The 20477-nt window shown below is 43.9% G+C and overlaps 1 protein-coding gene across 2 annotated transcripts in view; it reads left to right on the top strand.

Annotated features, from left to right (window-relative positions):
* Kif15 (kinesin family member 15) overlaps positions 1 to 20080 on the top strand; it is a 55684-nt gene extending 35604 nt beyond the window's left edge. Inside the window, exons 20-35 of one of the 2 annotated variants that reach the window (XM_005082294.4) lie at positions 25 to 190; positions 1317 to 1467; positions 1626 to 1711; positions 2648 to 2717; positions 3562 to 3648; positions 4778 to 4882; positions 5851 to 5973; positions 8562 to 8708; positions 9620 to 9721; positions 10014 to 10178; positions 11914 to 12023; positions 15496 to 15571; positions 16077 to 16114; positions 18920 to 19085; positions 19262 to 19393; positions 19601 to 20080. In XM_005082294.4, the coding sequence (XP_005082351.1) occupies positions 25 to 190; positions 1317 to 1467; positions 1626 to 1711; positions 2648 to 2717; positions 3562 to 3648; positions 4778 to 4882; positions 5851 to 5973; positions 8562 to 8708; positions 9620 to 9721; positions 10014 to 10178; positions 11914 to 12023; positions 15496 to 15571; positions 16077 to 16114; positions 18920 to 19085; positions 19262 to 19393; positions 19601 to 19663 (1787 nt within the window). In that variant the 3' untranslated portion in view covers positions 19664 to 20080. Of the gene's footprint in view, positions 1 to 24; positions 191 to 1316; positions 1468 to 1625; positions 1712 to 2647; positions 2718 to 3561; positions 3649 to 4777; positions 4883 to 5850; positions 5974 to 8561; positions 8709 to 9619; positions 9722 to 10013; positions 10179 to 11913; positions 12024 to 15475; positions 15572 to 16076; positions 16115 to 18919; positions 19086 to 19261; positions 19394 to 19600 lie in introns of those variants that run through there. The other variant, XM_040739453.1, reaches the window with a different exon arrangement.
* The last annotated feature ends 397 nt before the right edge of the window (positions 20081 to 20477 follow it).

Raw genomic sequence — 20477 nt, forward strand, 5'->3', positions numbered from 1 at the left:
GACCTTGATTTCTTTGTTTTCCAGTTTTGAAATGTGAGGTACATGACTTGCGAATCGTTCTTCATTCTGCTGACAAAGAACTGTCCCTGGTGAAACTGGAGTATAGAACCTTTAAAGAGAATCAAGAGAAGGAACTAAACCAACTTTCCGAAAAACATGTGCAGGTTCAACTTCAGCTAGACAACACCAGGTAGAGCTGTTCTGTGGTTCAAGGTGCCTCTCTGTTTGTGCTCAGTGCTACTTGAAGTATTATAAGCCTAACACACATTGCATAAGCCAGTAACATTGTAATTTATTAATAATTTATCCCAAGCATATGTTTTTTTGCTATCCAATTAGCTTCACTACAATCTGGCTTTGTGATTTTTTTTTTAAAGTCTACTTCTTTGCTATTGTTTATTTGTTTGTTGTTGTTTTTCTGAGACAGGATCTTACTATGTAGCTTTGGCTGGCCTAGAACTCATTCTGCTTCCTGACCTTTAAAATATAGAGGTCAGAATGTAATTATTCTTGTATGTCTGATTCTACAGTGAGCCACCGACTGGCCTGCTTATTCTCTGACACTAGTGGCTGTTCATGCTTCTGAATGGTAGAGCACATCACTGCTATTTGTTTCCTATTAATTTCTGTTACTTGCCAGCATTCTTTACACTGTGAACACATGTACAGGTTTCCCCCTCTCCCTGCTTCTCACCTTTTAGCAGCTATTTCATTGTCCTTTGTAACCTGCTGCTTCTGCCCTCCCTCAGCTTGCACAGGATATGGTTCTACATCTGGTTAGCTGTGTATAACCCAGAACCCCTGTTGTGCATGTTTCAGAGATGAGATTTTTGGCTTTTTTTTGGATGACTGCTGGATGCTGCACATGGTGCAGTGTGTTGGGGAAAGGAGTGTAGCTGAACAAGCACAAGCAGTTCTTTGCTGAGGTGCCACACTCTCTTGGTTACGAAGAAGCCATGTTTTCTATCATAAAAACATCTTCCTAGAGTTGTACTTTGTTGTAAATGGCTGGGGTTGCATTGTTGAGAAGACATGGGAATTAGTGAATGGCTAGTACCTGACTAGAAGCACTCAACGATCCTCATCACCAATTGTCAGCTAACAGTAAATTGCCAGTCAGTTAATCGCGTGAGCAAGGATGTGGGAAAGATGCTTTGGGCTAACGCTCCTTTTTCCATCCACATCTTCTGGTTTAGTGGTCCTCACATGGGTACCTAGGGCAGTCCACAGACCATGACAGCTCTCTGACCATTGTAAATCTGACTCATGAAAACAAATGTTTGTACTTTCTGTTTCAAAATATCTTGCTGATAAAGGTTAGAAAATGAAAAGCTTCTTGAGAGCCAAGCCTGCATACAGGATTCCTACGATAACTTGCAAGAAGTAATGAAATTTGAAATTGACCAACTTTCAAAACAGCTTCAGAGCTACAAACAAGAGAAGGAAACATTGAAATCTGATCTGCATGTAAGTGATGAACATTGTTGTAATAGGGGATGCATCCAGGATCTGTGGTTCCTGTCCTGTGTCCTCTGACTTCCTGTACCAACCACAGTGATTAATATGTTTCAAATGCCTGATGTTCATAACTGTCACTTCAAACCTAATATACAGCTGTCTTTTAGAATTTGATGGAGCTTTTTGAGGCAGAAAAAGAACGCAACAACAAATTGTCATTACAATTTGAAGAAGATAAAGAAAATAGCTCTAAGTGAGTGTGGTTAATTCTTCAGTACTGGATTCTTTATCTTGCTTTGGGGGACTTTGGGGGTCTCACTGTCTTGCGTAGACTGGCCTTAAACCTGCAATCCTCCTGCCTTTGTCTCCCATGGGCTGGAAATATAAACATGTACCATTGTAGCTGATAGTGGTCAGAGTCAGGGCCATCTGTAAGTAAGTCACAGTATGAATTATATGACAAATTATTCTTTTGTTTGTTTTGTTGTTGGGAGGGCGATTGTTTTGTTTTGTTTGAGACAGGGTCTCCCCATGTAGTGCTGGATGACCTGGAACTCATAGAGATCTGCCTGCCTGCCTCTGCTTCCTGAGTGCTGGGATTAATATACACCACACCAGGCTTCCAGGCTTCTGGCTATCCTTTTACTATTGGGGGGTTGGGTGACTTTTATTTCTGTCTCTATCAGTGTTTTTTATCCCCCCCACTCTCATTAAGTCTCTTCAAGTTCTTTTTCTTTATATTCCAGTGAGTCTCTATCAGTAGTCTCATGATCACACTAGGGGGAGTAGCTGTTACCAGTTGCCCTGGTACACGGCGAAGGTGCAGCAGCCCCTACTTCACGTATAGACAACTAACATCTAGTCATATGCAGTGAGCCAGGTCTGTGCTGTAGGTGCTAGAGCACATAGAGTGAAGCAGAGAATGGGGCTTCCCTGTGGTCTCAGACAGATGGCAGTAAATACTGTGCCTTGTGTGTTGGGTTATCAAATACCAAACACCAAAGGAAAGTGAAGAGTGGCAGAAAAATAATTCCTTACTAAATAGTTGTTAACAGATACATTCACCTTTTTGACCCCTGTGGGAATATGCTGTCTGTCCCAGGATTTGCCTAGTAGACTTTATTTTGTGGCATTGAATTTCTCCGAGTGTGCACACTCAGTGCATGTTTCCTTAATTCTTCTTTTCCAGAGAAATCTTGAAGGTTCTTGAGGCTGTGCGTCAGGAGAAGCAGAAGGAGATGGCCAAATGTGAGCAGCAGGTCAGCTTTCGTTCTAAGTCTAGAATTTGAAATTTGTAACTTTTATTCCTGAATCTCAAAAAAAAAAAAAAGTGTTTTAGCGTTGAGTGTTAGAAATCACTAATAAAAAGACTGGAATTTGACTAACTTTTTGTTGTTGTTGTTGTTGTTGAGGTTTAAACTTAGGCTTCTTCCCCCTGAGGTACATTCCTAGACCTTGTTTGTTTGCTTCTGAGACCGGGCTCTCTGTGTAATCCTGGCTGGGTTGGAACTTGCTATGGAGACCAAACTGTCTCCAGCTCACAGAGTGCTGGGATGAAAGGCATGTGTACTACACTTGGCCACCCTTGGTTATATGAGGCAGGGCCACACTGGCTACCCTGAAGTTCTCTTTAAAATCCCAGTTTGCCCTGAACTCAAGATTCTCCTGGCCCTGCCTTCCAAGTGCTAGTATTGTGGCATATAGAATGACATCTAGCTATTTCTTTTAGCATTTTGAACTTTCATTTTTTTATTGTTGTACTGTGTGTGTCACTGTGTGTCTTGTGTGTGTGTGTGTGTGGTGTTTTTGGTGTGTCTCTGTGTGTATGTGTGTGTCTGTGTCTCTGTCTGTATCTGTGCTGATGAGAGGACAGCTGCCTCCTGAGCTCTCTCAGAAGTCCTGGTTCTATTATTTTTAATTCTTTCTGACTCCCAGGTGGCTGTAATGATAGCTGCTGGTGCTCACTTAGTAGAGACCACCAAACCACTCCAGGCCTTGTTGGTGCAGACTCTGTAATGTGCAAAGCAGTTAGTTACCAGCTTTTTTTTTTTCTTCAGTAGTGTGGTTTAATTATTTTTTAAAACTATTTGTTTTTCCCCACAGATGGCAAAAGTACAGAAACTAAAGGAAAGCTTGCTCGCTGCTGAAAATGTGATCAGCTCTCTAGAAAAGTCCAGAGACTCTGACAAGGTGCATAAAGTTTGAGTTTCATGCTTCTGCACTTTGTTTCCTTATCTTTGCTGTTGGTAGTGGTGTATGCTTAAGTTTAGAGCCCTGGTTCTCTATGTAGCCCGGGCTGGCTTTAAATCACAACCCTTTCACCTAAGCTTCTGGCATACGGGTATGTCATTCCTGTTTTCTCACCATTTCTTACCTCCAGGATGACTTACACACTGTCTGGTCCATGTACATTTAGGCAAGACAAGGTCTCACTATGTAGTCCTGAATGGTTTGGAACTTACTGTGTGAACCAGGCTGACTCAAACTCACAGAGAACTACCTGTCTCTGCCTCCCTAGGACACAGAGATGAAAGCTGTGTGCCACCATGTCCAGCATACCCTGCTTCTTTAGAGAAGGTTATGACACACCCTTGTCCTTTCAGCCAGAATGCTGACATTACTCTGACCCTTTCCCCCTGACTGTATGTTCATGATACAGAGTCTCGAATCCTTATCATTGACATTGCCAGAATAAGAAAAGTGACTTGTCTGTCCAAATTAAAAACGAGCATAATGGCCTATAACCTATCATACCAGCTCTTAGGAGACAGAGACAAGAAAGGCAGTAGTTAAGAGGCCAGCCTGATCTACATAAAGATTTGGAAGCTAACCGAAGCTACATAGTGAAACACTGTCTCAAAAAAAAATAAAATAAAATAACAGTTGTGGAAGGTAGAACATTACATAATATTTTGCTAAAGTAGATTGACTTCCTTTGTTGCCATTAGGAAACAGAAATGGTTTATGTGCTAGCTACTTATAGATATGACCAAACAACTCCCCCAAAAATTATACTAGGACTCATGAGGGGCAAGGCGCATCTCCTTGCTGATAGGAGCTCTTTGAAGTTGCTCATGCAAATCACCTGATGGGCGGCACAGAGAGCGTGGCTAGGAATTGGGCTGACTTTAACCCTCGTGCCCACTTCCTCCAGCTAGGCCTCACCTCTGAAGTGGTCCACAATCTCCCAGAACAGCACCACTAGCTGGGATTCAGGTGTTCAGACAACACTGAGGATCCAACCTGCCCGTACTGGTTCATCTTTTAACCATCTCCATTATGTCACTGGTTTTGAAGATACTGTTTTTGTCCTCGTCAGGAACTTGTCACTAATCTCATGAACCAAATCCAGGAGTTAAGAACATCAGCAGGTGAAAAAGCAGAAACCATAGACACCCTGAAGCAAGAACTACAGGACATAAACGTAAGTTCTGTCACAGCTCACAAGCTCTTCAGGGGCCTGGCAGCTGTCCCAACAGGTAAAGAGACTCTGTGGTAGAGTGAGCTTGATTGTAGAAGTTAACTCCAGAGGACTTCTGAGACATGCAGTGTGCACAGAGAATGATGTTCTCTGCACTATTCAGGAACCACTGATGACAAACAAACTGGGCATTGCTAGTAGCAGTTAAGGCTAAAGTGGGCTCTTTATTTGCCTCAAGGGAAAAAAAATACGTTTTAGTTAAATTCTCAGGTGTTTATCATATAGAACTGTGTCCCTGATCTGATACTTAATATCATTTCCTGAAGTAGCCATTTCTTAAGTTGAATGTTGATGCTCTCCCGATGCTTGGGTCCAGGGGAAGATTCTCATCTGCATCTGGTTTGCTTCGCTCCTTAGCTAACATGGGACAAAGCAAGCTCCATATTTACCTGACACCTTTAGAACTGTCCTGTTTTTCTTTGTCATGTACACTGGTTCTTATTCCTCCATTAACAAGGGCTGGAGAGGCAGCTTAGTGACAGGAGCAACTGCTGCTCTTCCTGAGGACCTAGCCCATCCCCCACACTGGGCATCTCACAGTCACCTGGCATGCAAGTGTACTTGCACACACACACATAAGAGTAATAAAACTCGAAGGAAGAAAGAAAAAACAGAGCTGGAGAGACTCACTGGTTAAGAGCACTGCCTGCTCTTCTAGAGGGCCTGAGTTCAATTCCCAGCAACCACATGATCACTCACAACGAACCGTAATGAGATCTGATGCCCTCTTCTGGCCTGCAGGCATGTGGAGGCAAACATTGTATACATAATAAATAAATCTTTAAAAAAACAAAAAAGCAACCACCAGGTGTTGCTGAATTAGCTTGTTGATCTGGTCCTCGCCTTGGAACTAAGATCACTTCTAGGTTCTTTGGTGCTGAAAGCTCTTGGGCTGTCTTTATTTTCTACAGTGCAGATACAATGCTGCTGTGGCTGCCAGAGAAGAGAGCAGAGAGGTGATCAGGAAGCAGGAAGTGGACATCCTGGAGCTAAAAGAAACTCTCAGACTGAGGATCCTCTCAGAGGACATTGAGGTAGGCATTGTTAACATGACACTTTCCTCTTCTTTCCCCTCCCTTCCTCCCTCCTTTCCTTTCTCTTTGAGACAGGATCCTCAGTATACCCATGGCTGTCCTGGAACTCACTATGTCAACCAGGCTGACCTTGAACTCAGAGAGATCCACCTGCCTCTGCTCCTCCAGTGCTATACTAGGCGTTTCTATTTTCTTTTGTGCCGAATTACTTGCAGTATGTTTAATTTTTTAATGAATAACGAAGACTTTTTAAAAGGAGTAGTTGATACTTAGGGGCTCACAAGATGACTCCGAGGGTAAAGATACTTCCCACTGAAGGTGACCGTCTGATTTTAATCCCAGAGCCCACATGGTGGAAGGAAGGAAGGAGAGAACTGTTCTATTGTTAAAAATGGTTAAGTCCTATTCCCAAAAGTAAAATAATGTATCAGAATATTAAGCAAGTGGTAGGATGTCAGAGAAATTCCAAGTGATGTAAAGGAAGGCTTACAAAGGAAAATACAGAATTATTGTAGACATAGAAATTTGTGTAATTCCAATTCAAATCCCAAGTTTTAAAAACTGACGAGATTTGGGCATGGTGGCATTTGCCTTTAATCCCACTATTTGGGAAGCCAAAGTAGGTCTATATAATAGGAAGTTCAAGTCACCCAGGGTTCCACAGTGGGACCTGTGTGTTTATTTCAAGACAGGGTTTCTCTGTGTAGCTTTGCCCTGGCACTTACTCTGTAGACCAGGCTAGCCACGATAAATTTACTGTGCCTTGGAACGGATTAGACTAGGCTGTCTAGCCCATGAGCCCCAGGCATCGCCCTGTGCACCTCCCTGGGGCTGGGATTAGAGACATGCCATCCTGCCCAGCCTTTGACATGACTGTTAGGAACCGAATGCCAGTCTTCAGATTGCACGAGTTTCCTTTCTGTTGCTGTGATGAAACACTCTGATTGAAAACAAGTTAGACAGCAAAGTTTCTGTTTGTCGTACACTTACAGATCACAGCCCATCGTTGAGGGAAGTCAGGGTGGAACCTGAAGCAGAAACTGTAGAGGAACGCTGCATGATAGCTCACTCCCGGGCTAACTCACAGGCTCATAGTTAGCTAGCAAACATGCCTAGTGAAGCCTGGTGGTGGTGCACGTCTTTAATCCCAGCACTCGGGAGGCAGAGGCAGGCGGATCTCTGTGAGTTCGAGGCCGGGCTGGACTGACAGCCTCCAAAACAATACAGAGAAACCCTGTCTCGTAAAAACCAAAAGGAAAAAACATGCCTAGTGATGACGCCACCCCCTGAGCTTACGTGAAGACATGCCCACTGGCAGTCTAATGTCGGCAGTTCTTCCATTGAGGCCTTCCTCTTAGATGGCTGTGGTATCAAATTAACAAGATTTAATGGGAAGTTTTATTGACTGAGCTATCTTTCCAGCCCCTTGGGTCTTCTTTTTATCTATTTATTTTTAAAGATTTTTTTCCCCCAGTTATATGTATGTATGAGTGTATGCAGTACTCTTGGAGACCAGAAGAAGGCTTTGGATCTCCTGGAGCTGTATTTGTGGTGGTGATGAGATGCCGGATGTGGGTGGCTGGGGACCAAGCTTCAGTGCTGTTCACGAACAGCACTTTATTAACAGCTGTTCATCTTTCCAGCCCTGAGCTCACCCTTTTAAAAACTGTGTGCAGTGTATCCCTGTGGGACGGGAGGGAGAGCAGATTCTGCTCTGATTTTTGTCACTACCTGTGCTGTATAAGCAGGAATTACATATACAGGGTTAGGGATTCTTTGTCACTTTCCACTACCTGATTCTCTGAGTCTTCAGTGACTGGTGCCATAGTGAACGGTTGCAGTCTCTCTCTGATTGCCTGGGCTGGAGACATTTTTAACAGCTATTCACCTTCTAAGGATGTAAAAACCCAAAATCAGGCTGAGGATATGGCTCTGGGGGTAAAGTGCTTCCTGCATGAGCATGAAGAACTGATGTAAAAGCTGGGCTTGGCAGCCTGGTCTGTAACCATCGAGTATAGCACTAGTGGGCAGAGGGTGCTTGCTGGCCGGCCAGTCTAGCCAGAATGGTTTATTGCAGGTTCAGTAAATCTTGTCACACTCAAAATGAGATAGAGAATAATAAAGATGCCTGACCTGACCTCTGATGTCTGTACACATCACATAGGCATGTCGCTTGCATGTGTGTTGTGTGTGTGTTGTGTGTGTGTGTGTGTGTGTGTGTGTGTGTGTGTGTGTGTGTGTGCGCGCGCATGCAAATATACACATACAAGCTCATAAAACTCAATTAGTGGGACATTAAGTAAGCTCTGCACCTTGAGTGTTCTGCATAAAAAGATCAGCTCTAAAGCCCTGAGTGGGAAGAAACTAACCTCACACAGGGGACTGAATCTACTAAAGTCAAGCCTAGGCCTGTTCATACGTATATCAGCTGCTTGGGTTGTCTTAATGGTTTAGAGCATCAGCCAAAGGGGGGGAAATTTAAAGATTTTTATATACAACTTTCCTAATGTTAAAAAATTGTAGTAATGATTTGTGAAACAAATGACACAGTTACGAAATATTTCCTTTGGGACATTGTTCCCTAACAGAGGGATATGCTGTGTGAAGATCTTGCCCATGCCACTGAGCAGCTGAACATGCTCACAGAGGCCTCCAAAAAGCACTCTGGGCTACTGCAGTCTGCCCAGGAAGAGCTGACCAAGAAGGAGGCGCTGATCCAGGAGCTTCAGCACAAGGTGAGCGTCACCCTGAGCCATGCAGACACCAGCAGGGAGTAGCATGGTGCAAGCTGCCCGGACTGTCCTGCTTTGTCTAAGTTCTCTATGCACAGAAAGTAGGCAAATGGATCGAGGGGAGACTGCCACTCCACCATGGACTGTGGCCTGGGCTTTCCTCGTGTGAGTCTCACTTAGCCACTTGCTGCTGCATTTGGCTTCTAGGTTCATCCATTTTATTACAGATGACAGAATTTGCCTTGTCACGCAGGCTGGCCAGTGTTATTTTGTATCTAAGTGCTACTTGTTTTTTCTGTTCATCTGCTGGAGGATAATTAAGTTTACTGTGTACTTTGGCTATTGTGAACAAGGGTGTGGTTAACATAGGGATGCAGCCCTCTCAAGTGTTATATCACAAGCTGGGGAGACGGTTCAGTAGATAGAGCAGTTGCCAGGCAATCATAAGTCCTGGAGTGTGGATTTACAGAACTCACATAGTAACTAGGTAGGCATGGTGGCCTCCTTGTAATCCTAGCATGCACGAAGCAGAGCCAGGGAACCCCTGAGCACACTGACTAGCTGAGCAGTGAACTGAGAAACTGCCTCAGTAGCAGTTGGCCTCCACAGGTCGTACGCATGTGTGAGCATAGACATACACAATTTCATTTCCTTCACATGTAGTCCCAGAACTGAGATTGCTAGCCACGTGGGAGTTCTATAGTTTATTTTAGGGGTGACCATCCCCCTTTTCTGTGGGTTTGTGGCTGTGTAGTCTCTCTCCACGTCCTCAACTAGGCCACCTCTTTTCATTTTAGCAGGGGTATAACACTGTGATTGTGATGTGCATTTCTCTGATGGTTGGTCTTCTCTGGTTGGACTGTGTTCTGAATTATTTTCTAATCTGTGGCCTGTTATCTGTTCAATTTGCCCAGTTAAACCAAAAGAAGGAGGAAGTAGAGCAGAAGAAGAGTGAGTATAACTTCAAAATGAGGCAGCTAGAGCATGTGATGGACTCCGCTACCGAGTTTCCACAGGTACTTTTCCAAAAAAGTGCATTTCAGAGTAGTCACTTTTTCAAATGAGAAAAATGTACCAATAGTTAATGTTATTCCTTATAAGTTTAAAGAAAATGTTCTTCGTTAACCCCCCTGTGGGCTTCTTTTGTGGTTAAGTCTTTGTTTTACTTGGATAGGAATTAAAATAATGAGCTGATGTCCTCTCTCCGCATGCACTGTAGTCCAGGGGCTTAGCATGTATAGACGACAACCGAAATCTTCATAGCATCATGGAATGAAGCGTTTGAATGAAGTATGATTTCTGTTTCAGAGTCCCAAAACACCACCCCATTTTCAGCCTCACTTGGCAAAACTCTTGGAAACACAAGAACAAGAGATAGAAGATGGACGGGCCTCTAAGACTTTTTTGCAGCACCTTGTCACAAAGCTAAATGAAGATAGAGAAGTAAAAAATGCTGAAATCCTCAGAATGAAGGTATGAGACGACTTTTTTTTTTTTTTTAAGTCAGCAGCTTACTCCTAGCTGCTGACAGTCCAAGTTCAAAAGGCCAGAACTTTTTCGTAGTCTTCCTCCTACCCTTGACCCCTTGCAGTCTCGTTTGTTCTTCCTGGGAGCTCCTGGTTTTCCTTCCCTTCCTTTGTAAAGCTTTCCAGTACATGCTTACGTGAGTTCTTTCCCTGCCTTGTGGGGTCTTACACAATGGTATCATCGTCTCTACCAACCACATTGTCAGTGAACGATGAGTAAGAGGCTCAAATCCTTGCACTTCTGAATCTTTGTCAGCTTAATAGCCACAGCATATTATCTCAACAGGTTTTTATTTATTTAAATTAGAAACAATTGTATTTTATAGTCAGTCCCAGTTCCCTCTTCCTCCCAACCTCCCATACTCCTCACCAACCCCCCATTCCAGCCTCCCATGCTCCCCACTGACCCCCATCCCATCCCTCTTGTGCTCCATAGAAAGGGTGAGAGGCCTTCCATGGGGGAATCATCGGAGTCTGTTATATCGTTTGGAGCAGGGCCTACACCCTCCCCTGTGTGTCTAGGCTGAGAGAGTATCCCTCCCTCCATGGGGAAATGGGCTCCCAATGTCTATTGTACAGTAGGTATAAATACTGATCTACCAGAGGCCCCATAGACTGCCCAATTCTCCTAACTGACACCCATGTTCAGGGCGTCTGGTTCTGTCCTATGCTGGTTTCTGAGCTGTCAATCTGGGGTCCATGAGCTCAGCTTCCCCTGGTTGAACAGTTTTAAGTGTGTGTGTGTGTGTGTGTGTGTTAGGTACATGTGCTTGTGGAGGCCAGAGGTCAGCATCCACCTGTGTTTCCCTATCGGTTTCCACCTCAGAGCAGGCACTTTACTGACTAAGCCATCTTCCCAGCCCCTCGATGGAGTTTTAGATTGAACCTTTGTTCCTTCCTGTTCTCTCTTCCGTCCCCTGGCTTTTGTGAGGGTGTGTGTGGTTTTGCATGTGTTCAGTGCACAAGTGAGGGTATGTACCACAAATGTGTGTGAAGTTGAAGGACAGCCTCAGGTGTGAGCCTTTGCCTCCCTTCTGTTGGCTGCTGTGTGCAGCAGAGGTCAGCAGAACCAGAGACTTTACCACCACCATCACCTCCTCCACTGTAAAGGGCACTCGATTACAGATATGTGCTACTGCATCAGTTTCAGTGGCTTCTGGGGATCCAAGCTCAGGTCCTCACACTTACGTGGGGCAAGTGTTTTTATCCACTAAGTCATCTCCCCAGCTGCCTTTTACCTTATTGAGATAGGACCTCACTATGTAGCTGTATAACCCAGGTTGGCTTTGTGCTCATGGTCCTCCTTTCCGTAGCCTCCTGAGTGTCTGGCTATAAGTGAGGATCTGAATTGAGCATGTGCTGTGGCATGTTTTTAATATGCTTGAAGTATTTAAGATAGTATGTTCATGAGTCACAGTTTTAAGACTCCAAGAGTGTGTCACAAACTGTTTAATCCAGTAACACTCACTGCTGTACTTTAAAAAGGCATACCTGTCTGAGTCACAGCCTTTTCTTTGGGGAGGTGGGGCGTGGCACAGGGTCTCACTTCACAGACCTGGCTGTCCTGGAACTTCTTATGTCCAGCAAACACATAGAGTTCTGCCCGCCTCTGCCTCCCAGTGCTGGAATTAAAGGTGTGCGCCACTGCCCTGTCTGATGTTTCTTCCTTGGTGTATTCTCAGGATCAGTTGTGTGAAATGGAAACTGTGCGCCTGGAGTCTCAGCAATTGAGAGAGAAGAACTGGCTGCTGCAAAGTCAGCTGGATGAGGTTACAAGGCAGAAGGACGGTGGGTGAGTAAGAGCCAGAAGTCCTCCAGCTGGACTTGGTCCGCCTGCATGTCCTTAAATGATTGAGCTAATGTGGGCTCTGCCAGACATAGGACCACCCCTGGCATGGGAAGTACGGTTGGTTCTGAGTTGTCTAGTGGGAATGTGACTTTTTCTAGCACTGGAGGATAAGACATCTACTACCTACCAGCTCTGTGAACTAAGCATTTGGAATATATTCAGAAGATGTGAAACACTTGAACCAAACTACTTCCATTTAAAAGTGTTTTTGGTTTCTTTTGGGAAGGGTTGTTTTTGGTGGGGTTTCTTTGGGGGTAGGGGATGGGGCAGAGAAGGATTTCTAGACAGGGTCTCACTATGTAGCTCTGGCTGTCCCTATGTAGACCAGGCTGGCCATGAACTCACAGAGAGCTGTCTGCCTCTGCTGGGTACTCACAAACTAGTCATGTGCACTACCACTGAGCTATAGCCTGAAACCTAGCATTTTTATTTTTTAAGTAGTGTCTTAAAGTTTCTATTGTGAAGATACACCGTGATCACAGCAACTCTTACTAAGGAAAATTCTTAATTGGGTGGCTTACATCTTCAGAGATTTGGTCCATCATCATGGTGGGACATGGTCACTTGCAGGCAGACATGGTGCTGGAGAAGAGCTGAGAGGACACCAGGAAGTGAAATGAAACAGTGTGGTTTGATCAGATATGAGACCCTAAAGCCCATCTCCACAGTGACACACTTCCTCCAAGACCACACCCACTCCAACAAAACCACACCCTCCAATAGTGCCACTCCCTTTGGGGGCCATTTTCTTTCAAACCATCACAGTCTGCAGGTAAATAAGGAACAGGATGCAGAAAAGGGGAGAGTATGGTTCAGGGAAAACAACCGAGGCAGACAAGGCATCTTGAGCGTCTTCCAATACCACAAACAAAATCAAAGGAAAACAAAAGGTATAAAGCATGGGTGCTAGTGAGTGTATCTTTTAATAACTAGTTAAGTGTACGGTGTAGAAGTTGCCTGTTAACTTTCTACAAGAAAATTAGCAACAGGTGTAGTCATACATGCCTGCCTGTAGCTCTACTCAAGTGGTACCGACAAGAAGGTCAGAAGTTCAAGATCATCTTCTGCTAAGTGTCAAATTCAAGGCTAGCCTGGGCTACATAAGACTGTCTACAGCAACAGCAACAAAAGGTCAATTGGACCAGAAGGAATTCTCTGGGATGGGGCCCCTTACTGAATTTCACTCCCCAGATTGGGTTCATGCGTCTCCAGGAGAATCTTAGAAGCTTGTCAACCATCTAGACATTTTCAGAAACCGTCTTGACTGAAATTCCAATAATAAAAACCCAGAGACTGATATTTGTATTAAAGCTTCAAGCTGAAGATCAGAAAAGCAAAGCAGCCAGCCACTAGCTCTAACCTTTACCTCAGGCTGAAAGGGCTGTTCTGTCTCCACTAATCCTCAGAGGCCAAAGCTCTGAGCTGCTGTCACCTCCTCCTCCTCTGGGGAGGTTTCTTGGGCGAAGTTGCTACAGTTCAGCTCTGCTCCTGGAGAGCAGAGAGCCGGGAGCGGGAACAGAGAGCAGAGTGTAACTACTCTGCTCTGCCGAGGAAGGTTTCCTGGGCAAGTGTTACAGCGCTGCTCGCTCTGCTCTGCTCTGCTCTGCCCAGGGTCACCTCTGCTCTGTCGCCGTCGCAAAAGAAGATCTTCACCCAAAGTTCATCCAAAGGGGTTTATTGGAAGGCAGCTGGACCAACCAAGCTGAACATACACAGGGTTTATATAGGGATTCTTGGGGTTGGGGAAGTTTTTCCAGAGTAGGGATTGGTCCGATTTCAGTGCTGAACTCAGATTGGCTAGAGCTCTGCTCCGGGATTGGTTACTTTTTTACACAGGATTAGGGTCAGATTTGGCTCTGGTTTCAGGGCCAAAGTGTGTTTCTTTCTCTGGTCCTTTTTAGCCTTTTGGCTCCAATTTTAGGCTCCTGGGTACATTTCTTTCACTGACTCTGATTCCAGGGACAAAGTGTGTTCCTTTGGCACTGGTTTCAGGGTTAGGGTACATTTCTTTGGTTGTGGTTGCAGGGCCAAAGTGTGTTTCTTTGGCTCTGCTCAGGCTGTGTTTCTTTGACTGGTCCCTTTTCCCTACACCACACCTGTCAGACTTATTGAAAAGCCACAGAACTTTCCCAAGTCATTATTAAACCACAATTTAAAGTACGTTATTTCACTTCCTTTAAAAAAAAAAAACTCATTTTTATGTGCATTGATGTGAAGGTACCCGATCCCCTGGATTTGGGAGTTACAGTTGTGAGCTGCTATGTGGTGCTGGGAATTGAACCTGGGTCCTCTGGAAGAGCATCCAGTGCTCTTAAACTCTGAGCCATCTCTCCAGCGCCCCCCCCCCCCGGTCTTTTTCCCTTTTGGGGTTTTTTGGGGCGGGGTTATATGTATCAAACTCTAAAATACCTACTGTCTGGATCTTTTGTGTATGTACGTATGTCAGTGTTTATCTGTAACAACTGTGTACCTGGTGCCTGGGGAGGTCTAAAAAAGGGTGTTGGGTTCCCTGAACCTGGCGTTACAAGTTGTTGTGAATTGCCATGTAGCTGTTGAGACACAAACCTCTGAAGCACAGTAAGTGCTTTGAACTGCTGAGCCGTCTCTCCAGCCCTATTGTCTGGATCTTGACATAAAAATGGTTTCCTGACCTTGGTTCAACGCATAAACAACACATTCTTCCCCGACCTTGGGGGACCTTGACATTTGAGTCTCATGACCAGTTTTGACTATGATACAGATGTGAAGGGAAAACAGAAGCCTTCCTACACTGAGCGTTACTTAATGGTCTCTTGCACACAGAGCTTCCTAGCGAAGCCTACAGCACTCAGGCAGGCTCTCCAGTAAGGTCTTGCTGGCCCACTGAATGACATTTGCTTTCCCAACCCAGGCAAACTTGCAGAGATGCACGAGCCATCCAGACTGTAGTCTCTTGATTTGTGATGGAGCATTTGTTTTCTGTGAAGAGATCCATATTATATGTTCAGGTAGTCCCTGCTGTTTGCATACATGTGAAGCTAGAGTGGTTATAGTACCTGTTAGCTAATTAAACACCCAAGAAAGGGAGGAGTCAGGATCCAAGAGGGCAGACTGCCAGGGGGATCCAGGAAACCCTACCCTTGAAGAACCCTCTGCCCCCTTTTATTCGCAGTTGATATTCATGTTGCCACTTTTAGCTAAATTTCTGCACCAACTTTTCCTCCAAGACTTGGTTAGGTTTCTACACCCTGAGTGGTAAGACTCAGTCCTGAGTACTGGTGAAGGCCCTGCTTATCCTATCTGTGGATCACACTGCTTAACTTATCCCATCACTGATTAACTGTACTAACTTAATCAGCATAGATAGTTTTACCAACGCTACAAATAATAAATTAATCCTTGAATATACTTGACAGTGTTTCCCTCATCTATGCAGCAATCAGAGTCATCCAGACAGTCAAGAACTGAAGAATGAACATGAAGAGGAGGTTGTCAAAGAAAGACTTGCTAAAGTATGGCTTTTTTACAAAGGTTTCTCATGTGAGAATTGCTTTTATACTTAACATTTGTGGTGATTCATTTTAGAAACCATTTTGCTATTGCAATTACTGTCTTTACTGTATTCCCACTGATTATTATGTTTGCTATCAGCATTAATATAGTAATATGTATGTCAGTCAGGCCTGGTGCTGCACACCTGCTTCCGGGACTTGGGAGATGGGCGCAGAACGGTTGCCATAGGTCTGAGGCCCTGGCCATAGACAGGAACAATGAAAGGAAGCCTGTGTCTGCCCTTGTGCCTCTGCAGGCGGCGCTGCATTCCCAGTGCAGCTGTGTGCTTAGAGCCAAGTGCAGGGTCTTCTGTGCGCAGTGCACGAGGGCTGGTGAACCAGTACCTTCTGTTTATACGTATGGGATTGTGGGTTTGATTTTATTAGCACAAAAGAAAATGGACTTGTTCTCTCTTCTTTTTAGTAAAGGTATTGAAGAACCTAACCATCTTTTTTTTAATTATAGAATAAACTTATTGAAGAAATGCTGAAAATGAAAACAGAGTAAGTGTGCTATTTTATAGTTCAAATCCTTATTTTAATTCCTATGCTTTATTGTGGGGAATGCATGTACACCATGCCAGGTGTGTGGAGGTCTGAGGACAACTGTAGCTGGCCCTCTCCTTCCATGTTGGGTCGTACGCACCCCAGATCATCAGGCTTCTGCCGCAAATGTTTTACCCGATGAGCCATCTTGCCAGGGCTAGTTCTTTTGTCGTTGTTTTTAATTTCACATGTATGGGTGTTTTGCTTTGCCTGTATTTATGTGTGCATGATATTTGTGCCTAGTACCTGCAGAGGCCAGAAGAGGGCATCAGGTCCCCTGAAACATGAGTTACAAGGGTATGAACTGTCTTGTGGGTGAGATTCTCCTCTGAAGGGGAAAATACATCCATAAGATGACTCCTTCCCTTCTGTGGTATGTGTTAATATAACTGTTGTTTATCAAAGTCTTTTTAAGATTTAAAAATGTTTTATATGCATGTGTGTATGTATGGGTATGCACACAAGCATGCAGACACCTGCAGGTCCTCTGCAGCTGGTTATAGGCAGTTACGACCTGCCTTCATGCATGCTTGGAACTGGACTCCAGTTCTTTGAGAGAACAAGTGCTCTTCACTGCTGAGCCACCTCTCTATGCCCCAAAATTAGTTTTCTTGATGCCATTTGCTCAATAGGATGTTCATGTAAAGCCACTTTTAACAAAAAATGGCACATGGTGGTCATTCGTTTTCTTGAGTTGCTGTGTGGTTTTCTTCTCAGGGGCAGTGAGAACAGTTTAACAGGCTTCCATCCAGTAGTGGTCAAGCTGACATACAGGAAGGTGAACACTCCACATGAGTGTGTAGAACTGCAGCCAGTTTAGATAGATCCTTTGGGATCTTGTCACTGTATGGCATGTACTGTGGTGACAAATCCTCAGTGATAAATGTAGTCCTGGAAGCATGCAGAGCTCACAATGCACTGTGGGCACACACACACATTTTCTTAAGTGCTGCAGGAAACTAGCTATCAAACTGCAGTAACATAGGCAAGAATTACTTAATTTCATGTGGTTGGGACTTGGTAATACCATCAGGAACTGAGACTTTCCCCATTATTCTGCTTTTGGTACTATCAGCTACAATATGCCTACTGTAGTTCCAACATCCTGCCTTCATAGGGTGGTGGCAGCAACTGTTGCTTTTTTTTCCCCAAGGTCTCATCTTGTAACCCTGGGTAGACTAGACATCCTCGGGGCTTAGAAAAACAGTGTCCAGTAAAGAGAAGATGGAACTCACCATGCTTAGCTTAGGCCAGGCAACATTCTCTGCTGGGAAGTGAAGGAACTAATGTTCTTTTCCCCTCATAAAACTGAGTTTCATAAGCAAGAAGCCAAGTGTCTTCATTTCCTTCTCATTGCTTTGATACAATGCTGACAAAAGAAAGAAAGGGGGTTTTATTTTGATTTACAGTTCCAGAGGGAAACAGACCATCATGGTGGGGAGTAGCAAAGTGTTAAGAGTGGTCATTCTGCATTTGCAGTCAGGAAACAGAGAAAACAGGAAGCATGTTTGGGCAGTAAAACTTGATAGGACACACCTTTAACCCAGCAATCTGAAGGCAGAAGCAGGTGGGTCTCGAGTTCAAGGCTACCCTGGGCTACTTAGAGAGGCCTGTCTCAAACAAAGCAGAGACCCTTAAGGCACAGGCCCTAGAGGGATGTATTTCCTCCAGGAAGTCTCCACTACCTTCCAAACTAGTGCCAGTCAGCTTGGAGCCAAGTGTTAACATACATGAGCCCTAGGGAGCTTTTCACATTCAAGCCTCAGCACCGGACTAAGGCAGCCAGGTCAGCATCTGAGCTTTTTATCCAACCAAAGCAGAGGCAGAGGAGCACTTGCCCGCATTGTCTTCCTTGGGTATTGCTGAGCATGCTCTGGAAACATGCTTAGATTGAGCTGGCCTATGGGGAGGCTCGGATCTGTCTATCATCTTGTTCCAATAGTCAGTATTACATTCCAAGTGCATCGTAGCAACAGTGTTTCCAACACAAAGTTTCCCGTAGAAAGGGGGTGAAATCCTATACTTTTTAATTGAGTTATGTAAAATGGGTAAAGTACACACCCCTGAGGAAAGAACTAATGTTTCATTGTCTGAGGTTAGGTTTTTAAATCAGAAATCATCGTTCTGAGATTGGAGACATTTCAAGCCTACAGACTGTAATGAGACCTTTTTTCTACGTCTACTTGGCAAACAGAGTTGCACACTAAGTTTGAAGCCAGTCATTGTAGAATATGCTTATAATCCCAGCGCTTGGGTAGGGGAGGTAGGCCATCCTCAGCTACATGGTGACTTTTGAATCCAGCCTGGGCTACACAAGAGCAGGATTAAATTATTGACCTAACAAAGCAATCACATATTCAGTCCACCCCTTTACCATGCTGAGGACAGTGGAGCCCAGAGCCTGACCATTGTCAGGGAAGAGTTCTACCACCTAGGTCCACCCCAGACCTAACCTGTTGTCATTTTAACCCCAAGACAGGGTTTCTCTGTGTAGCCTTGGCTGTCCTGGAGCTTGCTCTGTAGACCTGGCTGGCCTTGTACTCAGAGTTCCACTGACTTTGAAGTGATCAGATTAAAGGCATGTGCCGCCGCCGCCGCCACCACCCAGAAAGCCTATCTTCTTTTGCCAGATATTCAGGAGATTTGAAGATTAGTGATACTTTGACATCAAAATTTTGAACTTAGAAGGAAAAACCTAGTTTGACTCCTGTTTTATAATTACATTTTCTTGAAATATACCATAAAGTAATGCTATTCTTCCAGTCTAGAGGAAGTCCAAAGTGCCCTTCAGAATAAGGAGAAGGCCTGCCACAGAATGAGCGAGGAAGTTGAGCGAATCAGAACTCTGGAGTCTAAAGCTTTTCAAGAAAAAGAGCAGCTGCGGTCAAAATTGGAAGAAATGTATGAAGAAAAAGAGAGAACTTTCCAGGTGTGTTGGGTCTTACATGCTTGGTAGAATACTTCAAGAAATAGTATTCACAAAAACCATACCCTTGGTTCAGTTTTCTCCAGTGTGCAAAATGCCCACAGAAGATTGATTGATCACCTCAGTTGGTGCTTTTGAAAGGGGATAAATAATGTGATCTTCCCACCTTGGATTGACAGGAAATGGAAATGTTGAGAAAGCAACTAGAATATCTTGCTGAGGAAAATGGAAAATTGGTAGGTCATCAAAACCTACATCAGAAGATTCAATATGTAGTGCGACTCAAGAAGGAAAATGTCAGGCTTGCTGAGGTAAACTGAAAACTATTCTAAATAAGTTTATGGCAGTTTTAAAGTGATTTATTAAGCTAAATAACTTGTCGTTGCTATTTTGCTTTTTTGAGACAGGGTCACACTCTGTAATCTCAGTTTTAATTTGAATATATACTTAATTATATCAAAATAATTTCTATAATAATTAGAAACTTAATTTTCTTTTTTTTTTCTTTTAAATTACAGGAGACAGAAAAGTTGCGTGCTGAAAATGTATTTTTGAAAGAAAAGAAAAGGAATGAATTCTAAAGATCCCAGCCAGCTCCCTGTGCATCACTTTGTTTAGACTGGCTCTTTAAAAACCGCTGTACTTGCCCAAGTAACAGACCTAAACTAAAAGACTTAGTTATGACTCGTGTTGCACAGTAATCCTCAGTATTCTGATGAATATTCTGCACACAAACACAGCAGACTGTTAAGTGGGCAACAATGCATTTCCAGGTTTCAAGTCACTTGTAAATTCTGGAAGACCCTTTAAAATAAAAGCCTACAGCTGAGGTTTCTGGTGAATTCATTTCTCCTTAGATTCACCTTTGATAAACTTGGTATGAATCTGATGGCGGGCTGATTTTGTAGCAAACTTGTTTATATTGATTTGTTTGTTTATAACTTGTCATGAGCATTTTTCTACATGTCTAATTTTTCAAATAAAAAATTTTAAGCCAATTTTAAAATGTGCGTAACTTTTGCCTACATGTATGTACATGTACCACATGTGTATCTGGAATCCTTGGAGGTCAGAAGGGGGTGTCAGATTTCCTAGAAGTAGTTACTAATGGTTATGAGCTACCTGTGGGTTCTGGAAACCAAACCCAGGCCCTCTGCAAGAACAAGTACTCTAAACCTCTAGTTTTGAGTTTTTTGATGAGCATCATAGGGTATCATGTAATCCAGGTTTACATTGAACGCACTATATAGGCAAAGATGTCCTTGAATTCCTGTTCCTTCTGCCTCTACCTCCAAAGTCCTAGGATTTTAGGTATACGCCATTACACCCAGATTATTAGTTAGGTTTTGACATTGGATACACAAATAATAAACTAAGTCAACCCTCTAGCTTTAC

This window comes from Mesocricetus auratus, unplaced genomic scaffold, assembly GCF_017639785.1.
Source record: "Mesocricetus auratus isolate SY011 unplaced genomic scaffold, BCM_Maur_2.0 Super-Scaffold_100691, whole genome shotgun sequence".
Taxonomy (NCBI): Eukaryota; Metazoa; Chordata; class Mammalia; order Rodentia; family Cricetidae; genus Mesocricetus; species Mesocricetus auratus.